Source organism: Cyprinus carpio, chromosome B12, assembly GCF_018340385.1.
Source record: "Cyprinus carpio isolate SPL01 chromosome B12, ASM1834038v1, whole genome shotgun sequence".
Classification (NCBI taxonomy): domain Eukaryota; kingdom Metazoa; phylum Chordata; class Actinopteri; order Cypriniformes; family Cyprinidae; genus Cyprinus; species Cyprinus carpio.
The window spans coordinates 1,726,669-1,741,735 of NC_056608.1; the positions used below are offsets into that span (position 1 = coordinate 1,726,669).

The 15,067-nt window shown below is 35.4% G+C and overlaps 1 protein-coding gene and 1 long non-coding RNA gene across 2 annotated transcripts in view; both read left to right on the plus strand.

The window, feature by feature from the left end:
- Positions 1–7,013, plus strand: part of LOC109061517 (ras-related protein Rab-26) — a 74,163-nt gene extending 67,150 nt beyond the window's left edge. Inside the window, exons 6-7 of the mRNA XM_042734922.1 lie at positions 6,643–6,708; positions 6,858–7,013. Of these exons, the coding sequence (XP_042590856.1) occupies positions 6,643–6,708; positions 6,858–6,992 (201 nt within the window). The 3' untranslated portion in view covers positions 6,993–7,013. The remainder of the gene's footprint in view (positions 1–6,642; positions 6,709–6,857) is intronic.
- Positions 7,014–8,291: 1,278 nt separating this feature from the next.
- On the plus strand, positions 8,292–11,414 carry LOC122139126. The gene is made up of 2 exons (XR_006155998.1): positions 8,292–8,339; positions 10,878–11,414. It is a non-coding gene; the product is annotated as an uncharacterized LOC122139126 (long non-coding RNA).
- Positions 11,415–15,067: the final 3,653 nt, after the last annotated feature.

Sequence of the window (15,067 nt, forward strand, 5' to 3'; positions counted from 1 at the left end):
TAACAGACATTCATTCAGTCAGAAACACTATTTGATATATTCTGCTCTGATTTTGGCCTCTTAAGTAACTTTCTGTCAGTATCTTGACTGTAGTTGGACTACTTCAAATCATGAGTAACTTATAGTTTGACAAACTGCTTCCATTACTTTCCTTCTGTGTCGCTAAATAAGATGAATAAACCAGACTGTATCTACAGGTCTTTGGCCCGAGAACGGTGCTCACGTCTTCTTCCTCCATTTATCTTCTTCATTTCTTTCTCCTGCTATAAAAGTTAAATTCCAGTCATGCCAGTCCATTTACTTCTGCATAATTGTTTCTTCTTCTCTATATCTCAGTTGTGTTTATCACCATTTACTTTGATTAATTTCACATTATTCTCCCTTCATCTTGTGTTGAAAAAGCTTTCCTCATTCTCGCCACATCCTCTTTTTCCTCCATTTATATTCTCGTCATGTTTTATTGGACGTTTTGGTAAATAAGTCTCATTTATCACTCTTGCTTAGTGCGTCTGCATTTTCCATTACATTAGATTTCTGATATGCACGTCCTCATCTGTCACAGCTCTGAAACCCACGCGCTACGTTTCAATTAAATGGTTTGGAGCGGAGTCTCTCTCTCAGTGTTTGAGGATTTCAACATCAATTTCTAATAGCTGTGCTGTGTGGATTTATGTAATATTAGAGAAAACTGGGCCCAAATTTAGAATATTTTTAGCAAAAAAAAAAAAAAAGAGAGAGAGAGAGAAATGTTTTATTGAACACTTGATGGAGCAACACATTTTATGGGAAAATAAATCCTGATAGTGGATTGGTTTGTTTTGTTTAAAAATCATATAATTGTATGAGGTAGTGAGAGGGGGTGTATTTATAGAAGCGTTTTTCCACCATGGCCCTTATTTCCACAATTGTGACTTTTTTATCTAACAGTTCAGGCTTTTTTCTTGCAGTTCTGAGAAAAAAAAAAAGTCTGAATTGCAAGATATTAACTCGAAAAAGTTTTTTGCAAAAAAGTCAGTATTGTGAAATATTAACTTGCTATTGAGAGAAAAATATCAGAATTGTGAGATTAAAAAGTCACAATTAGCTTTATTTTTTATTCTGTGGCAGAAGGAATAATTTAAACAGAATTCAAAGAGAAAAGATGGAATTCTGAGAAAAAAAGAATTCTGAATTTAAATCTCACAATTCTGTGTTTCTGTAAAATAAAGTTGCAATAACCTTTTATTTTTTATTCTCTGACAGCAACAGGCTTAGTTTTAACTCAGCGTTTGATTATTGTTACAAATACTTTAGCTCAAGTAATATGTTTTTGATAATATCTTATAATCAGCAAAGTTTATGTTGAAATATATATATATATATTATTTTTAATATATTGTATATATTTTTGTTCAGTGAATATATTGTCATTAATTTATTACAGAAAAAGTTATTCAAAGTACAGATCCTGAAAGCTTCTTACATTACTTGAAGGGCATAATAATAATAATAATTTAGTATGGCTTTACAGTAGTAACAATAATATGATATTTTATTACATGATAGTGTACACCCAACTTTATTATCATGTCAATTGTTATGATTTTTTCTTCAACAAGTTCACTTTTATCACAAGTACTTTAGTATAAAAGCTGTAATAAAAAATATTTTATTATTTTATATTTTATTATTTTTTTAATTATTATGTGAAAATTAACAAGATCTTTGTTTTAAAAAATATTCTGTAATTTTATTGATTCCCATTTCTTAAATAAATATATAACATTTTGAAAAACATGAAGTATTAGATCAAATAAGTGCAGATTTAATTTTTATGTTGCTTCTATATATTCTCATGTTGAAGGATTAGCTAAATGTTCATTTGCAACTGAAAATGTGGATGTTTAGGAAAATCCTGTGGTGACTTTTTGTGCCATCTAGTGGTCTAAATGAGAATAAAATACCCTAAATATTGCTTTAATATTGGCTGGTAGGACAGAATAGAATAAATGGAATGGAATCAGAAATAGTTTCCATACAAATAAATAAAAATCTAATCTCTAGAGTGTTTATTCCAGCTGTGAAGCACACTTTGAGTCTCTGTGTGCGGCAGATCTGGTGAAGCGTGGCAGATGTTTTGAAGGTTTGATTTGGCTCTGGAGCTCCGGCACTATTGTGTGAACGGGACTGAGAGCAAACACACACTAGAACAGAGAGATGCTCTTGACTCGACCTTCAGTCATGACCAAACATTTTTACCACCATCAGCTTAAACCTAAGGCAACTACAGTTCACAGCAAGAACCATTGTTTTTCACTTTCTTTGCTTTTGTAAGGAAATGAACATACAGGATAATACTACAATAAATGAGATGTGCATGACCCATATCTCTGAAGCATAAACAGCTGAATCTCTAAGATTTGTTGAATAACTGATAAAGCCTTACTGTTGATTTGCTGGAAATATCCTCACGCCACGTTCCTCATGAAGAAATGTTATCATGGATTATTTAGTCAGAAGCAACGGTCTGAAGTTAAAATCTTGATGGATTTGTTTCTAACAAACACACAGCTTTTGTCTTCTCCAGATGTTAACTGATGGACTGGAGTGCTGTGGATTACTTGTGGATTATTGTGATGTTTTTATCAGCTGTTTGGACTAGCTGTTGTGACGGCACCCATTCACTGCAGAGCATCCATTGCTGAGACACTGATGCAGTGCTACGAAACAAACTCATCTACATCTTGACTGGCCTGGGGGTGAACTATTCCTTTAACTCTGGGAATTTAAAATAACATCTGGATTAACCATGCATGCATTCATTTACCACTGCTGTGTGGTTGCCAAAAAGATTACATATCTGTATGTTATCTAAGACCTGGAAAAAAAATCTATTTAAAAAGCTGGAGAGCAAATGGAAACTTTTATTCTATTTTTATCCTGAGCAAAAGCACGTTTGTCTCGCACTGCTTGCAGATTTGTCAGGATAATGTAGTTTGTAGCATTTGATGAAATTTAGTGTTTATTCGGAAAGTCGTTTTTTAAGCAAAACTTATGTGTTTTTAAATTGTATCTGTGTTGCTATTTCTGCCACAGAGCACAGCAGCTTGTTTATAACCTTTTGCAGTATATTTCCTGATAGAACTTTACAGAGGGTGTATTTATCAGGGGTTTTAAGGGCTTGACCACTTCTCCTGTGAGAAACTGCAGTTTTCCGGTTATCACAGGAAATAATTTAATATGAGATGAAACTGTTAATTTCCTTTAAAACATACCTTTAAAGAAGTGCAGCTCGACGTCAGTATGAGTAAATATATTCTAGAATCCTCAATACTATTTTTTAACCGCAACATAGTGGCTGAATTGGCTTGAGTTTGGAAATAATTAGCTTGAATAAATGTCGATTCACATGATATTAACCCTCTAATTCAATGATGTTTTGAATTTTGCATCAGATAGGATTCACTTATGGCATTTTTATAGGCTCTGTGGTAAAACTCTGGTAAACCTTCGGTGACGTGAAGGCCATTAAATGACTGGTGTAACTAAAAAAGTAAAGCAAGTAAGTAAATCTATAAATAAATAAATAACATTGAGGTAGGTGTCTTGAAGCATCTTGGAGACGTTGCCACAGTTCTTCTGGATTGAGTCTGTCTCAGTTTGTTCTGTTTCTTCATGATGATCAGATGAGTCTGTCTCAGTTTGTTCTGTTCTGTACAAACAAAAATCTCACTGGATTATTACTCGTAATGGCAAAATGAATGTTCAGAAATTTTAAACTTGCATTTCACTCCAGCAAAAGATCACCACCACTGTACATGCATCTTAATTAATAAAAAATACTGGAAATCAAGACAAGAAATACTGAAGAAAATAATTTTTGCAGTGTACATTAAATATATATGTACTACCAGGTCCAGGTTGCCTGTGAATGCGAGTGAGCTGTGTTTGTAATCTGAGATACTGTTGGCCAGAGGGCTCTTGAAATGTGGCCTTTTAGTCAGAATAATTTTATTCAGGATTTTAATATTGATTTCTTGATTTATTTTGTTTTTTTTGTGCCTGTGAATTGAATTGAAGCGTATCGGTGGACTGGTGTTGATTGTACTTTCAAAAAAGCCTGGAAGCAGAACATGAAACAAACACAGCAGAGGCTTCAAATGCCGCTCTTTCTCTTTCGTTCTCCTGTTCCGGGCTCGGGGGGGAATAAACATGCACACTGATATAGTACAAGGCTTTAATGACAGATTGCTAAATAGCACTGTTCTGCTTTTTAGATGCAAATGAGAGTGAGTGAGTTTCAGAGGCGTGGAGAGAGCGACCCATTTTCAGAGTCTGTGATGATGAGTCAGGGTATGAGAGCGTGGGAGTGCGGCCGCATTTAGACCGACGGCAAAGAGATGCACATGCGAAAGCAGAGGATCCAGCAGAGATTTCACACAGACAGACTGTACAACACACTTTGTCTTCTGCATGCATTGAGGCAAACGCATGTTATCGAAAAGCCCATGCTGTGATAAATCCTGAAAGCACTTGTTGCTGAGCTGAAGGTGTGGTGAGAAGAGATGTGCATGTCTTTGCATTCATTTATTCGGAACGGAGCTGTGAAATAAGCATGATAATGAACAATCAGATGATTGTCCTCTGTATTTCCTGGCTGGAATTTCTAAATTGCCTAAAATGTCCGGTTTCGGCTTTGTTTTCCCATCATGATTGTACTTGTAAATGACTGAAAAGTAGTATGCATGCATTGTGCATAATCAACCAATCCAATTATGGTGTGCGAGAAGGTGGGACCTACTGTATAGAGGACAGCCAAAGCAATGCAAACTATAGTCCAAATCAATAGTAAAACAAAGCCAAACCTGGTAATTTTAAGCAATTTACAAATCCCAGTCTGGACAAGAGAATGTACAGACACCCGTAATCACAAAATTAACCCTTTTAGATTGATTAGAGACACCTCGAATTCAAAAAAGTCAGTGGTCCAAAATCGTTTCACATATCAACATTATACGTCTTAATATCTTCTGACTGATTTACAGCATTTCACCAATATTCTGCCAAAGTAAAGCTCAAGGATTTGAATGTTTGAAAGTGATGAATTTAAGACATACATGTTTGTTTATATTTGTGTTAAGCAATATCACTCATATTGCAGTTCAAACTACAATATATGACAAATGATGTACTGTATATAATATATATGCAGCCCTATATATATCTAAAAATACAAACAATCAAAATAAATGACCTAATAAAAAATATTTAAAAATAAATAAATAATTGTCACAGTTTATTTGAGATGTTTTATTTTCGGTTTCAATCACTTTTAGCATGTTTCTCTTTGTTTCCTGTTTCCTTTGTTCAAGTGTTCCGTTTGTAACTAGTTGCCATGGTTATTCATTATGTTACAAATTAACACAATTTTGAACACAGACAGCTGCAAAATTTCACGAATGAAATCCAGTTACTCCTATAGGAATCCACGTGATCAGAAATTTCATGAGAGGAGAAAAAAAAAACGTCACCACAAAGATTTCGCTCATGATCAAGTTGCATGCTTTTTATTTATTTTATTATTATTATTATAATTTTTTGGTAATGTGGCCGTACCTCAGTTATAGTTCACCCAACAATGAAAATTCTGTCATCATTTACTCACCCTCATGCCATTCCAAACCTGTGTGACTTTCTTCTGCTGAACATAAAATAAGATATTTTGAAGAATGTTGAAAACCAAACCCTTGATATGGTCCCCATTGACTTCCATAGTATTTTTATTTTTTATTTTTGGGTGAACTGTCCCTTTAAGGTTTGGCTGACAAAAAACAATTTCAAACCCTTGGTTTAAGGTTTATTTTACGTCATGAACAGTGCAGGACGGTTTACGTGTGAACACATAAATAGTTTAGAATTAACACTAACACTTAAGTTTGGGGACCAGTTTTCACTGTTAACTAGTTGTTTATTAGCATGCATATTACTATGTCTGTTTATTAGTATCCTACTTACAGTATAAAGTGCATATTAATGTCTTAAAGGCTACTGCATGGCCATATTTTAAATCCCTTAATCCGAACCCATTACTAACTTACTAGCTAGCTGCAAATTAGGAGTTTACTGAGGCAGAAGACGTAGTCAATAGTGAGTTAATGAAAACTGGTCCTTAAACAATGTGACAGAATGCGTGTCTAACCCGTGTCTAACCCTTACTGTTTGACTCGTTGTGTCACTGAATTTTATCACTGCTATGATTCCCTGCTCTCAATATTAACAGGCGGCTTTCATTAACCTGAGGTCAGGCTTCATGTGTCCGTAGGGCTTTTTTCATCACGCTCACCATCTTTCTCTTTTAATCTCTCTCTCCGCTCCCGAATGCCATTTCTCCTGGTTTTCCTTATTAGCTCTTTTTTAGTGTGACTTCAGATTCACCCCTAGCAAAACTGCCAGCGATTTATTGATTAAACACTCCTTGAAATGACCTGCCCTCTCATACAGTGTTGGAAAATGTTGCTGTTTTCTTTCTCGCTCAGTGATTCAAGTGTGAACTTTATCGGGACCCTAAACCAGATACAGAATAATTTACATCCTGGATGTGAGATTGTGGTCATTTCCTGTAAATTTACAGTTCAATTGCTGTACGTTGTTTTCTTTTCACAGGCCTGGCTCACAGAGATTCACGAGTTCTCTCAGCAGAACGTAGTGATCATGCTTCTGGGTAACAAGGTCAGTGAACCTGACGAACCTTATAGATATACGTCATGTGAAACCTTATGCATATCAATTCATACATCATTAATGTAGAAAACATTGAAGACTAATGCATAATGCATTGTTTATTGATTGACTGATTGATCGATTGATTGATGTTTCAGGCCGACTCCACACATGAAAGGATTGTGAAGAGAGAGGAGGGTGAAAAACTGGCCAAGGTTTGTAATGTCAACACACACAAACACACTCATACTTTTAATTATTTATTAGTAAAACCTTTTTTGGGGAAAATGTAACTTGAAACCTATAACAGTAACTACAAATCAACTGCAGACTAGATAAATGCACATCGCTCACCTTATTTAGCCTCTTTTATTGTTTTTGAGAGGTTGCACAATAAATATGTGACACAAACAAACGTATGCAGTTATTTGTTGTTGTTTTTTTAATAGTAATCATACATTTTTTAAATACTAATCTTTATGTGTAAAACTAGGGGAAATGTCTGAATGCATCTTTAAGTGGGAACACATCACTGTATGTGCAGTTTTCATTAATGGAAACAGTAATTACAAATACGTAACAGACTAAATTAAAGGATTAGTTCACTTCCAGAATGAATGTTCAAAGAATTCGCAAAGAAATTAAGATTTTTGAGGAAATCATTCCAGGATTTTTCTCCATATAGTAGACCTCAGTGGGGATCAACGGGTTGAAGGTCCAAACTGCAGTTTCTATACAGCTTCAAAGGGTTGTACAGGATCGGTCATTTTCTTAAAAATAAAAATGTATATACTTCTTAGCCACAAATGCTCATCTTGCACTAGCTCAGTGATGCACATGTGCTACTTCATGCATTGCGTAATAAACACTGGAAAAGTCATGCGTGGTTAGTTCTTTGTCTGTGTACTCTGGTTCAAAAAGGGTGAAAAACTGCATCACATTTTCTCCTCCAATTTCAAAATCGTCCAACATCATTTTACCTCTTTTTTCTAAAGGGGGTTTGACTTGCTTTGCATGTTTGCTTTGTAAGCACTGGGTCAGTGAGTTCTTCTGCCGATGTCACACATGTATGATTATGTAATGTTTGAGGTCGAGCTAAGATGAGCATTTGTGGTTAAAAAGTATATAAATGTTTATTTTTTTTAGAAAACGACTGACTGTTTCACTAGATAAGACCATTACTTCTCAGCTGGGATCATGTAGAGCCCTTTGAAGCTGTATTGAAACTGCAATTTGGACCTTCAACCCGCTGATCCCAATTGAGGTCCACTACATGCAGAAAAATCCTGGAATGTTTTCCTCAAAAATTGAATTTCTTTTTGAAATGACATGATGACATGGGGGTAAAGAAATTATCAGGAACTTCTCCAGGCCTTATTTAGACTCTATTATTGTCTTTGAGAGGTTGCACCGTTTAAATTATTTATGCACATGTGACACAAAAACACACATATGTGCATTGATCCCACTGTTTATAAATGCAATGTGCATTATTTTTTAATGTTAATTTGTGTCTGTATGTTATAAAGAAGGAAGAAGAGCATTTATTCTTTGTATCTATGGTAGTTTTGTTTTTAATTGATTGTATTGTTTGATGTATCAGGTCTGAATGTGGAGTTGGCCTTCACTGCTGTGGCCAAGTAAGTCATTCATTTTCAGACAGAATCTGTTCTTTTTTACCCACTGAGAATCTGTAGAATGGATTTAAACCTGGGAACGTGTTCTACTGTAAATGGAGCTGAGAGAAACGCTCTCTTATCGGCAGCTGAAAGAGTGATCAAATTAGCCCAGATATCTAATAAACGAACACACAATTCTAACATCAGGACATTCTGTGTCCAACCACATTGCAACACACTGAAACACCATAGCAACCGCATAGCGATGCATTAAAAACCACACAGAAGACATTTGCTCAGAACACTTTAGCGACTGCACAGCAACACACTGGAACATCATAGCAACCACTTAGTAACATATTAAACACTTAAAACACCATAGCAACCACAGAGCAACACATTAAAAATTACACAGAACACAATTACTCAGAACACTTTAGCAACTGCATAGCAACACACTAAAACACCATAGCAACCACATAGTAATGCATTAAAATAACACAAAACACATTTACTCAGAACACAACTGCATAGCAACACATTGAAACACCTTAGCAACCACATATCAACACACTAAAACACCATAGCAACCGCATAGCAACACACTGAAACACCATAGCAACCGCATAGCAACACACTGAAACACCATAGCAACCACATAGCGATGCATTAAAAACCACAAAGAACACATTTACTCAGAACACTTTAGCAGCTGCATAGCAACACACTGAAACACCATAGCTTCTGCATAGCAACACACTGAAACACCATAGCAACTGAATAGTAGCAATCTAGGAGCAAATTATTAAAACTTTTAAAACATTTTCTCTGAGAATTTTTTAAGAGGAGTATAGAAACACTATAATATAATAGATAGTAAATAAAAAAAAATACGTACAAAACTTAAAACACCTTAGCAACCGCATAGCAACACACTAAAACACCATAGGAACTGCATAGCAATGCATTAAAAACCATTTAAAACACCTTCACCCAGAACACTTTAGCAACTGCATAGCAACACACTGAAGGAATATAGCAACTGCAAAGCAACACATTAAAAACAATTAAAACACCTTAGAAACCCCATAGCAACACACTAAAATACTACAGCAGCTACTTAGTAATTAATTGCAATGTATGTCCAACTAAACACTCTAAAACACCATCGCAACCACACTGCAGCACATTAAAAAATGCTTAATTCACAATAGCAAAGCACTAGCAGCACTTTGGCAACACACTAAAACACCATATCAAACACATACCAATGCATTAAAAACACTCAAAACACCTTAGCAACTGCATAGCAAAACACTAAAAACATGCAAAACGCCTTAGCAACCACACAGCAACCACCCACAGCACTCTATCATGTTTTCACTGGCAAACTCCACTCAAAGTTTCTTTGGAAAGCGTACAAATTTGATATGTTGATACGGTGATAACGGGAAACGAGTGTTCCTCACATGTTCTCTGAATGTTCTGGTTTGTTAGGTCACACGGCAGCATTGTGTGTCTGTTGGTGAAAACAGAGGGCTGAATTCATTAATACATTTGTGCCACTCTCCCATGCAGTATTTGAGCACAAATTTCAAGATGCATCTTAGTGATTATTCTTTCAATTTAACCAGTTCATACCAGCTACAAATTCATTTACTTTTATGCATTTAGCAAATACTATTATCCGAAGCATCTTAGAATATGCATTATGTTTAATGTTCATTTTTGCCCGTATATTGCATTTTCTTTCTCTCTCTCTAATTAATCACTGTGTAGAGCTATTTAAAAATTCGGTTTCAGTGCAAACACACCTCTTTTCTATGTAAATGATTATTAAATTGCATCTTATTGACAAACCTAGTACTGTTTGCCTGGTGCAATTAGTGCTGGGTAGATTACTAGATTAATTGTAGTCTGTTACTGATTCCAAATTACATGACAAAAAATGAACTTTTTTAACATAATCCATTGCATACATAAAAAAGTAGCTGCAACTGTAGTCTGATTACGAGTATTTTAAAATGCAATCTAATCTAATCACAAGTACTTGATTTTTGGAAGCTGATTACGTAATCCAGATGTACATGTAATCAGTTACTACCCAATTAATGTTGCACTTGGGGGCGTTTTGTTTTGCTGCAGGCGTAATCCTGTTTAGCTATCTTATTAAATTATGACTTATTCACAAACATGCCTTCCGGTACATCAAGCTGTAGCTCAAACATGGTGCTAGGAAATCCCAAGATGATGGGATCGATTGCCACCAAATGCATGGACTGATAAAAATGCACAACATGAATGCAATTAAAGTCAGTTTGGATAAAAGCATCTGTCAAATGCATGTATGTGAATCATTCACAACTGACTCGTAATATGTATCCAGTGTTGATTTTGGGGCGTGCTTGCACAGTTACCGTGTAATTGCTTCATTGAACTTGTGCTAAACAGCCCAGGCATGAAGTGCAATTAAACACAGTTATGAGCAGGCGCAGGTTGTTTCAGTGGATTCCCTCGGAGTTTAGAGAGGAAACTGATGTCTCCCTCTCTGTTTCTCAGGGAGCTGAAGCACAGGGAGATGAAGGAGCCTAACGAGCCAAAGTTTCAGCTGCAGGAGTATGTTAACAAGGAGATGAAGGGAGTCGGCTGCTGTCGCTCCTAAACCCTCTCTCTCTCTGTCTCTCTGTCTGTTTGTGTGTTTTTCCACTTTCATCCTCTTCTCTCACATAAATTGGATGCCTGTCAGATATTCTGCAGCTCTGGAGACTTTCATCTTTAAACGCTCAGCTCGCAAACAATAGCGAACGACACGAAGCAAAGAGAAGCGGTCATCAGAATGCAACTGGCACGTGCTTAATTATTCACACCCCCAATAAACACAGACCCACCTCTCCAAGCAGCTGTGAATGTATGTTCAACACTCATGACTGGAGTGTCTCAAAGTTTGCTTTTATTAGATGGCAAAATCATTCAGTCGTCCAATTACTTAGATGTACTTTTCTGTGGCAGCTTCACTTGAACCCAATTATACACCACTTTTATTGTTAAAAATACCCACAAGTGTGTCATAAACGTGGCGGTTCAGCACAGAGATAATTACAAGTGTAAAATCATAATTAAGACTTCTCTTTTTATAACATGCGGTTTTCTGTGGTTTTTGTATTGTTTTGTTTTCTTTTTTTTAAGTGTGTTTTTGTGAACTTTTTGGAAATTGAAAAATTAGTTGTTAGAGAGATGCTTCATTTTATTCTTTTATTATTTTAATGAAAACTGTTGCATTTCTTGATTTGAATCAGTCCAGATCAGCCCCAAATGAAAAGAACATAGCTGATTTTCATTGATTTTTTTTTTATCTTTCTGTTTTTAAAGCCTTGGTAATGATAGTTGTAAACTTGTCTCTTTAAGACTAAATCTTAACTTTAAGTTAAGTTATCTTTAACTTAACTTGCTAGACTTTCTCTTTGTCATGTACAATTTGATAATTTCTCTTTTTTGAATAAACCATCACACATTACACCACAATCCAAAGCTAATCGAGGATATAAAATAGGGAAGCTTGTTTCTATCATATTCAGATAAATAAAGAATTGCAAGAAGTAATTGTGAATAAAATGCAGAATTGCATGGTTTAAACTCAAAATTGTGAGACATAATCTTGCAATTTTAAGAAGAAACGTCCAAATTGTGAGATTAACTCACAGTTGTGAGAAGAAAGTTTGAATTCTGAGATAAAAAGTCACAATTACACATTTTTTGATGGTGGAAGCAAAAAAATAAAATAAATTGATGTAAACTCATATTCATGTTATATTCTCTCCACTTTTGTCATTGTTATTTGTCAATGTCTTTTCGTAAAATATGAACTAATATGAAAGATGAATGTATGTATTGTACATATGAAAAACATCATATGGCATTTACAGAAGTTTGCATAACATATAATTAATGTTTTGTTAAATGCCTTTAAATTTAGAATGGTCCTGTACGCTAAATATATAGAAAGCTTTAATTAGGATTAGTAGCTTTAAGTGATGTTCAGAATGTACCCGAATTTAAGAACTTGATGTTTTGTCGATACAGTGCGTACTGTGGATCGTTTAGTATATCGTGCTGTATGAATATTTTCATTTGAAGAGTTTTCAGTACTATGCCTTTGCACTTCTGTTCTTGATGTTTTTGTTGTTGTTCATATTTTTTATATCATCTGAAACTAAAGGAAGACCAGTATATGGCCTGAAATGAATATTTTGTTTGTCGGGAAATTTGTACTGATGTGCCATTTTTAGCTGCTCAGAGATTTTTGATGACAAATCAACTGATGTATATAAGTTCAGTTTGTTTTCCCCTGTGAAGAAATCACATGATACAGGTAATATCACAGAAATGACAAGCAATGGTATACAGAACTTTTTTCTATCTGTAGAGGTCAACGCAAAGGGTTGATCTAAATGCTGAAAAGGTTTTTTTTGTTGTTGTTTTTTTCAAGGTTTTTATGTAACTTGTATTGTATTCCCAACAATAAATAAATCGACAGTGAAGTTAATTCTGCCTTGGTGTCTCAATAATATGATCTAACAGTGACCTCTCATGGACACAACATTACATTGCAGCTCTTTCCTTTGTGTATATATCTATATACACACACACACACACACTTTGTAAATATATATATATACACACACACACACACACACACACACACACACACACACACACACACACACACACACACACACACACACACACACACACACACACACACACACACACACACACACACACATACACACATACAGTTAGGTCCATATGTGACCCTGGAGCACAAAACCAGTCATAAGGGTCATTTTTTGAAATTGAGATTTATACATAACTGATGTATGGTTTGTTAGGAGGACAATATTTGGCCGGGAATAATATTTGAAAATCTGGAATGTGAGGGAGCAAAAAAATCTAAATATTGAGAAAATCACCTTTAAAGTTGTCCAAATGAAGTTCTTAGCAATGCATGTTACTAATAAAAAATTAAGTTTAGATATATTTAAAGTAGGAAATCCACAAAATATCTTCATGGAACATGATCTTGACCTAATATCCTAATGATTTTTCGCATAAAAGAAAAGTGGATTTTTTTGTTTTGTACAATGTAATGTTTTTTTTTGTTTTGATTATAATATAGCGAATTGAGTTTGGTTTTGTTTGGTGCTACGTCACATATATATTTGGACACTGACACAGTTTTCATAATTTTGTCTCTGTATGCCATCAGAACAGAATTAAAAATAAAGCAATCAAGATGAAATTGAAGTGCAGACTTTCAGCAAAAATAAAACATAAAAAGCGGAGCAATTACAACCATTTTATACACAGTCCCCTCATTTTCAGGGGCTCTTATGTAATTGGATAAAATGAATATAATCATTAATAAAATGTTCATTTTTAATGTTTTGTTGAGAATCCTTTGCAGGCATTGACTGCCTTGAGTCTGGAACTCAAGGACATCCGCAGAGACTGGGTTTCTTCTTTTGTGATGTTTTGCCAGGCCTTCACTGCAGCTGACTTCAGTCGTTGTTTGTTTCTGGCTCTTTCTGCCTTTCTGTCTTCAGCGAGTGAAATGCTTCAGAGATCAGGAGACTGACTTGACCACTGCAGAATAATATTCCACTTTTTTCTCTATTATAGATCAGTGTCCTGAATGAATACAACGATTGTTTATTTTACAGCTCAAAACATTCACAGGTAAGCTAGCCTATATGAAATGCAATCTTTCCAAAACACGCAGACCAGACCTTCATGACATCATCTTTTTAACAGCTCTCGTTACAAAACTTGTCATAGATTGCTGATTCGTTGGCATGTTTATGAATTAACGTTATGTCAGTGTGATACTGAACACCGGAGCCAGCTCTCTGCAGGAGGATACTTATTTCATATGAAAAGGTAAAAGTTTCCAGGCTTGTTAAATGAGAAGCACTTGTGTTTCTATTTCTGACTAAAATATGAGTCCATAATCCAGAATAACGCTTCCTCCAGTGAAAAAGTCCATCTTGTCCTCTCACTTCAAAATCCACCCACACAGCTGTGTTTATCACTGTTTTGCTTGCTCAATCTGTGCAGATTTCTCTCCTAATTCAGACGAGAGAACTTTTTCACTGCAGCGTTGGATTATGGATCTATATTTTGGATAAAAACATCTTAATGCTGGATTTGTTTCAGCTTTTGTCTTCTCCAGATGTTAACTGGAGTGCTGTGGATAACTTGTGGATCACTGTGATGTTTTTATCAGCTGTTTGGACTCTCATTCTGACGGCACCCATTCACTGCAGAGATCCATTGCTGAGACATTTCAGATGCAGTGCTACATTTCTACAAACCTGATGAAGAAACAAACTCATCCTAATCTCGGATGGCCTGAGGGTGAGAACATTTTAAGCTAATTTTAATTTCTGGGTGAACTAGTCCTTTAAGCTCTTCATGTCTTGCCACTGAGAACAAATCTAAAGAGACGAGTCTGGTGACATTATAGAGATGCTATTACCGGTCAGTTGTTCTGCAGGTCAGGGTCAAGCTCACTCTTACCTGGGGTCCTTCCTACAGTCATCGTGTGTTCTTCTGAACGCTGACCTTCTCTGTATCGTTCTGCTCGTGATGGATGAAGCACATTTAATCAGTCCTGACCGCAGAGATGTTTTCCTCTTGTTTGTATTTACAAGGAAAAAGCACAGAGGGTTTCATGAGCACGTCATACTGAG